The following is a 7500-nucleotide window of genomic DNA, read 5'->3' as shown; positions in this document are numbered from 1 at the left end:
TCTTTGGTTATATCGTGTTCTATTTTCCTCATTATCTTTTTAATGATCGATTTGGCCCAGTCCTTGTTTCTTTCTTTTTCCAATCAGTCCGTTTCTGTGCTTCGCTGCGTATGCTTGACTTTCTCCATCATCACGGTATAGTTGTACAGTGTGTATACATTGTCTGGGGACTGTTTCTTTGCATGTGGGTGCAGAATTTGTAGTTTTTTCTTATTTGCCATTAAACATGTACTGTAGTATATTTCTTATTTTTGGACTGCTGCTGCTTCTTCTTCTTCTCCTCCTCCTCCTCGTGTGTGCGTCTGCGTGTGTGCATTATCAGGAGAGTGAGTGAGTCACTGGCGTTAGTTCTGGCGTCACTGATTTTAGTCTCTGTCGGTCTGTCTCTCTCTCTTTGTATCTGTATTCAAAGCACCGGTGATGTCTCTTTGCCTCTTCACACACACACACACACACACAGACGCAAGTACACACACACACACACACACGCTCAACTCCAGTCTTATTCCAATTTATTTGCTGATAATCAAACCTAAACCAAAGCTAAGCTCAGTCGCGAGGAGAATGGTGTCTACAGTGATCAGTACAGGATAGAATCAGCACACGTTATGCGGACAGCGAAATAAGAAAATCCTCCAAGAAAATCTTAACAGCGCACAGTGAGGGTAGAATGTTCTCAATAAAGTACCGACATGATAGTGATGGTCACAAAATAGCCTACATGCAGAGAGCTATATATCTTCCGTTGTCGATGTCAATCTGTTGGTACATGGAGACGATTGAAGCCAGCGCAGCCTGATGTTCTGTAAATAGATAATGTACCGGAAGCAGCGTGGTGGGATTTCTACAAGAGTTGTCTTTCCTGAAGCGCCTCTAGCCTGTGGAACAGAGTGAATAATAATGATGTATTAATTTGGCGCAAACTCTCCATATAATAGCCTCTAAGTACCTGACATGAAACGCTACGCGAACAACAGTGCATCATGGAACACAACAGCACGTGAAAACAGGGAAAGAAGGATAGAACAAAGCATTCTACATGTTCTTTCTCTGATTCATTCCATCACCAGATGATGTTCACGTACACGTGCACACAGATGTATGACAGCCAGTTGTGTTTGACAATGACCATCAGAACAGCAGAGGAGGTAACTGCTACCCGGACTATTTGGGCTCGAACTTTACCACAGTGGAGAGTGTCTTGCCCAAGTTACATCCCCATTCTCTTGGCCAAGACAGTTTCAGGACAGTCGGCGCTGGGGATGGCTCCCAAAGGCCAGCCAGCCCACAAGGCTGCAGCACTAAGATCAAGTGCAATTTTGTCCGCTAGTTTGAGTCATAGCCCTTCACAAAAGACTGAGCTGTAAATGACTTCCCATAGATGTAAACATAAACAGACACCGTGCATACAAACCAAAACACGCGTGCACCACACACACACACACACACACACACACACACACACACAATCTCTCACAAATCAGTCTGTCTTCATGTCTTTCTATCTGTCTCTCTATCTCTTCACACACACACACACACACACACACACACAATCTCTCACAAATCAGTCTGTCTTCATGTCTTTCTATCTGTCTCTCTATCTCTTCACACACATACACACACGCGTACACAACACACGCACACGTGCACAACACACACGTGCACAACACACGTGCGTGCGTGCGTGCGTGCGTGTGTGTGTGTGTGTGTGTGTGTGTGTGCATTTTATTATATGGATTTATTTGTTGGATGTTTTTGTTTGTATATAGTGTTATGGGATTATTTATTATCTTAATATGTGTGTGTGTGTGTGTGTGTGTGTGTGTGTGTGTGTGTGTGTGTGTGTGTGTGGCTTGTTTCAGTCTTTAATCTCTTTTCATGGTACACGTGTTATTTTATGTTTGTGTTTACAACGAGCCTGTGTTTGCACAGATTGATAATAAATAACAAAGTGTTTTGGTTGATTTGATTGGTTGACAGTCCTACGGCTCACACTGGGACAAACAGACAGACATACATACAGACAGACATACAAACAGACAGAGAGGAATTTATGACACAGGTCCTTACCTAGCATTCTGAACATGTTACCCAGCATTCCAAAGTCCGCTGAAAAGAAAAAAAGAAGAAAATCAACCATTATCCATGATCATTATCTTTAACAAATCATTTATTTACAAATAACAAAGTATTCTTGAATCTTGTATTGCTGCAGGATTGAAACATAAACTGAGTGCCGGACACAAATCTAAAAAAAAACAAAACAAAACAAAACAAAAAAACAACAACCAAAACCACCACCAACAACAAAACAAAAACACGAAATTGAAGAATGCATGATTGAATGAGTGCATTAATGAATGAATAAAGGAAGGCAGGCAGGAAGGAAGGAAGGAAAGAAGGAAGGAAAGAAGGAAGGCAGGAAGAAAGAAAGGAAAGAAGGAAGGAAAGAAGGAAGAAAGGAAGGAAGGAAGAAAGGAAAGAAGAAAGGAAGGAAGAAAGGAAGGAAGGAAAGAAGGAAGGAAAGAAGGAAGGGGTGAAGGCAAGAGACAGGCACCACAGGACAAAGGATTACGTCAGACAGACAGTGGCACAGAGAGACAGAGACAGAAACAGAGATGGAGAGAGATGGAGAGACAGACACGCAGACAGATAGACAGACAGTGGCACAGAGAGACAGAGACAGAAACAGAGATGGAGAGAGATGGAGAGACAGACACGCAGACAGATAGACAGACAGTGGCACAGAGAGACAGAGACAGAAACAGAGATGGAGAGAGATGGAGAGACAGACACGCAGACAGATAGACAGACAGTGGCACAGAGAGACAGAGACAGAAACAGAGATGGAGAGAGATGGAGAGACAGACACGCAGACAGATAGACAGACAGTGGCACAGAGAGACAGAGACAGAAACAGAGATGGAGAGAGATGGAGAGACAGCCACACAGACAGAGACAGACAGTGGCACAGAGAGACAGAGACAGAAACAGAGATGGAGAGAGATGGAGAGACAGACACGCAGACAGATAGACAGACAGTGGCACAGAGAGACAGAGACAGAAACAGAGATGGAGAGAGATGGAGAGACAGACACGCAGACAGATAGACAGACAGATAGACAGATAGTGGCACAGAGAAACAGGCAAACAATGTCGGAACAGGAGAGATGGGTCAGATAGGAATTCTATCACAGATCAGGATTATTATGATAAACAGCGATCTGGTTTCAGAGAATGCCTCACACCATTGACATTCACAGGCAGAACGCCTCACACCATTGACATTCACAGGCAGAACGCCTCACACCATTGACATTCACAGGCAGAACGCCTCACACCATTGACATTCACAGGCAGAACGCCTCACACCATTGACATTCACACCAGCAACAATATGAAACTCTTGTTAATAGCTGAACAAAACTGAAGTAATTACATAAATACACTTCCATGAGAGTTTACACGTCTCGAGTACTTGTGAAATAAACACAATTTCTGTTAACTTTTCAGTTTCAAAATGCTTATTTTAACAAGCAATTCATGTATTGTAACCGAAAAAAAAATCATTGTGTTAATTGTTTGATTGTCGTCAGCATCAACATCCTTCTTTCCCCAAACTAGTTATGGTGTGGTTACAAACACACACACACACACACGCACACACACACACACACGCACACACACACACACACACACACACAGAGCTTTAACAGCATATGCTTAGTAAAACCGGATGTTTGATTTCCAACGAACTTATTTCGGTTAAATGAATGACTCTGACAGTCAGCAACAGTCGACAGGACGAGTTAGTTACCCTTTGAAAAGGCTTACTGTCGACAGGACGAGTTAGTCACCCTTTGAAAAGGCTTACTGTCGACAGGATAAGTGTGTTACCCTTTGAAAAGGATTACTGTCGACAGGACGAGTTAGTTACCCTTTGAAAAGGATTACTGTCGACAGGATGAGTTTGTTACCCTTTGAAAAGGCTTACTGACGACAGGATGAGTTTGTTACCCTTTGAAAAGGCTAACTGACGACAGGATGAGTTAGTTACCCTTTGAAAAGGATTACTGTCGACAGGACGAGTTAGTTACCCTTTGAAAAGGATTACTGTCGACAGGATGAGTTTGTTACCCTTTGAAAAGGCTTACTGACGACAGGATGAGTTTGTTACCCTTTGAAAAGGATTACTGTCGACAGGACGAGTTTGTTACCCTTTGAAAAGGCTTACTGTCGACAGGACGAGTTTGTTACCCTTTGAAAAGGATTACTGTCGACAGGACGAGTTAGTTACCCTTTGAAAAGGATTACTGTCGACAGGATAAGTTAGTTACCCTTTGAAAAGGATTACTGTCGACAGGACGAGTTTGTTACCCTTTGAAAAGGATTACTGTCGACAGGATAAGTTAGTTACCCTTTGAAAAGGATTACTGTCGACAGGATGAATTTGTTATCCTTTGAAAAGGATTACTGTCGACAGGATGAGTTTGTTACCCTTTGAAAAGGATTACTGTCGACAGGACGAGTTAGTTACCCTTTGAAAAGGATTACTGTCGACAGGACGAGTTAGTTACCCTTTGAAAAGGATTACTGTCGCATTAGCCGCTTGTTGCTGACGCTGAAAACAGACATGAACGTAATGGTCACACTGAACGACGGGAAAGACAGAAAGAAGGAGAGAAAGGAAAGCAGAAAGACAGAAAGAAGGAGAGAAAGGAAACCAGAAAGACAGAAAGAAGGAGAGAAAGGAAGGCAGAAAGACAGAAAGAAGGAGAGAAAGGAAGGCAGAAAGACAGAAAGAAGAAGAAGCAGAGAGAGAGAGAGAGTAAGGATTTTGAATTCTTTCTGAGGGCAACAGGAATGAGAAAACCAACACTTTTTTTTTCATTATCATAAATCATTTCATAAGCAACGTCCCACGAACAAGGATGTTAGCGAAACAAGATGACCTTACTTTGGAAACAACAGAACAAGGTGGCCTTACTTTGGAAACAACAGAACAAGGTGACCTTACTTTGGAAACAACAGAACAACAAGGTGACCTTACTTTGGAAACAACAGAACAAGGTGACCTTACTTTGGAAACAACAGAACAAGATGACCTTACTTTGGAAACAACAGAACAACAAGGTGACCTTACTTTGGAAACAACAGAACAAGGTGACCTTACTTTGGAAACAACAGAACAAGGTGACCTTACTTTGGAAACAACAGAACAAGGTGATCTTACTTTGGAAACAACAGAACAACAAGGTGACCTTACTTTGGAAACAACAGAACAAGATGACCTTACTTTGGAAACAACAGAACAACAAGGTGACCTTACTTTGGAAACAACAGAACAAGGTGGCCTTACTTTGGAAACAACAGAACAAGGTGGCCTTACTTTGCAAACAACAGATGGACACAACATGTACAACAAGAGGCAAAGTATTCGTGGATGGCGCGTAATTCTTATCTACTATTAAAAAAGAAAGAAAGAAAACAACACAAAAGAAGGGAAAAAAACCCACAAACACACACAAAAAACAACAACAAAGCGAGAGTTATTTAGTGGCAGGTGGCATCTATAGACACATTTTAATTCAAAGTTCAGAATTGTGTGCACAAAATCAAATACATTCGTAACAAAAACTTTGATCATTCGGTTAGAGTTTGAATATTCGAAACTGATAGACAGACAGCGAGAAAGAAAGAAAGGAAGAGAGACAGAGAAAAAGAGACAGAGAAAGACAGAAAGAGACAGAGAAAGACAGAGAGAGAGAGGCACAGAGAGAGAGAGAGAGAGAGAGAGAGAGAACAAATTGACACGAATACACATACTTGTACATTGAAGATAATCTAACACACACACACACACACACACATCTCCCACCCCCAACCCAACCCAACCTATCACACACACGCACTCCCTACAAGAACCCTCCCCCCCGGACCCACCCCCCAAATCCCCCCCCACCCCCCCAATAATCACCCACCTCCCCCAGCAGCACCGCCGGTGCCTCCCAGTCCTGACTGCCCCCCGTTCTGTTTTCCGCCTCCGGGCAGGGACCAGGCACCAGTCAGCCCAGTGCCTCCTCCCATCAAATCACCACCGCCCAGGTTGAGGCCGGACATCCCAGGCAGGCTGAGACCGCCGGATTCCATGAGACCGCCACCGCTCTGGCTCACACCGGACAACCCAGGCAGGTTAAGACCGGACATAAGGCCGGACAACCCAGGCAGGTTGAGACCGCCGGATCCCACGGTGCCCGGGGACAGGCCTCGGGAACGGTGCTCTGGTGGGTCCTGCATGGCCTCGTAGGCCATCATGCCCTGCATCAGTTTGTTGAGGGTGCTCGTGCCGGGGGCACCTGCCGGAAGGTACAGACAGGTACAGGTGTCATCCCACACCACAGGAAAAACCAAACCATGGAGCATTGAGACAGACACCGAACTGGGGACAGACGGACTCACAAGAGAAAAACCAAACCATGGAGCATTGAGACAGACACCGAACTGGGGACAGACGGACTCACAAGAGAAAAACCAAACCATGGAGCATTATGACAGACAGACAGAGAACTGGGGACAGACGGACTCACAAGAGAAAAACCAAACCATGGAGCATTATGACAGACAGAGAACTGGGGACAGACGGACTCACAAGAGAAAAACCAAACCATGGAGCATTATGACAGACAGAGAACTGGGGACAGACGGACTCACAAGACAAAAAGAAAGATGTGCACATAAGTGGCAGGAATTCAGACAGTGAGAGAAAGGGGGAGGTAGGTGACATACAGACAGACACACAGACGTACACACACGCACTCACTCACGCACACATACTCTCTCTCTCTCTCTCACACACACACACACACACACACACACACACACACACACACACACACACGCAAACACACACACACGCGCGCAAACTTTCCCTTCACACAGACACACACACACACACACAGACACACACACACACACACACACACACACACACACACACACACACACACGGAAACACGCACACGCGCGCGCGCAAACTCTCTTTCTCTCTCAGTCTCTCTCTCACACACACATACACTCACTTACTCACACACACACTCTCTCACACACACACACACACACACTCATACACACACACACTCTCTCTCTCTCACATATACTCTCTCTAACTCATTCACACGCACACACACACACACACACACACACACACATATACCCCTCTACCCTCACCCCCTGTCACCCCCCACACACACACACACATACACACACACACGCGCGCGAGCGCGCACGGTGACCTACTTGAACCAAAGTTCCCGAACAGTCCCCCAGTAGCCATGGTGGGAGCCTGACCCATAGTGTTGGCTGCTCCAGACCCAGACCCAGAGGCAGACCCAGACGTAGACCCAGACGTAGACCCAGATCCAGGGGCAGACCCAGACCCAGTCCCAGATCCAGGCACTGGCCCAGTGGCAGATCCAGACCCAGACCCAGACCCAGACCCAG

The 7500-nt window shown here is 45.1% G+C and overlaps 1 protein-coding gene across 3 annotated transcripts in view; it reads right to left on the bottom strand.

The window, feature by feature from the left end:
* Positions 1 to 495: 495 nt before the first annotated feature.
* The window catches only part of LOC143277813 (uncharacterized), a 27833-nt gene continuing 20828 nt past the window's right edge, over positions 496 to 7500 (bottom strand). For 2 of the 3 annotated variants that reach the window (XM_076582719.1, XM_076582720.1), the window contains 4 exons: positions 7297 to 7500; positions 5982 to 6356; positions 2071 to 2109; positions 496 to 878 (listed from right to left, as the gene is read on the bottom strand). The exon at positions 7297 to 7500 is cut by the window's right edge and continues 84 nt beyond it. In XM_076582719.1, coding sequence (XP_076438834.1) covers positions 874 to 878; positions 2071 to 2109; positions 5982 to 6356; positions 7297 to 7500 — 623 coding nt within the window. In that variant the 3' untranslated portion in view covers positions 496 to 873. Of the gene's footprint in view, positions 879 to 2070; positions 2110 to 4577; positions 4622 to 5981; positions 6357 to 7296 lie in introns of all 3 variants that reach the window. The other variant, XR_013053786.1, reaches the window with a different exon arrangement.

Source organism: Babylonia areolata, chromosome 35 (genome assembly GCF_041734735.1).
Source record: "Babylonia areolata isolate BAREFJ2019XMU chromosome 35, ASM4173473v1, whole genome shotgun sequence".
NCBI classification, from domain to species: Eukaryota; Metazoa; Mollusca; class Gastropoda; order Neogastropoda; family Buccinidae; genus Babylonia; species Babylonia areolata.
The sequence above is the reverse complement of the archived record's forward strand: the minus strand, read 5'-3'. Positions and strand labels throughout refer to the sequence as shown.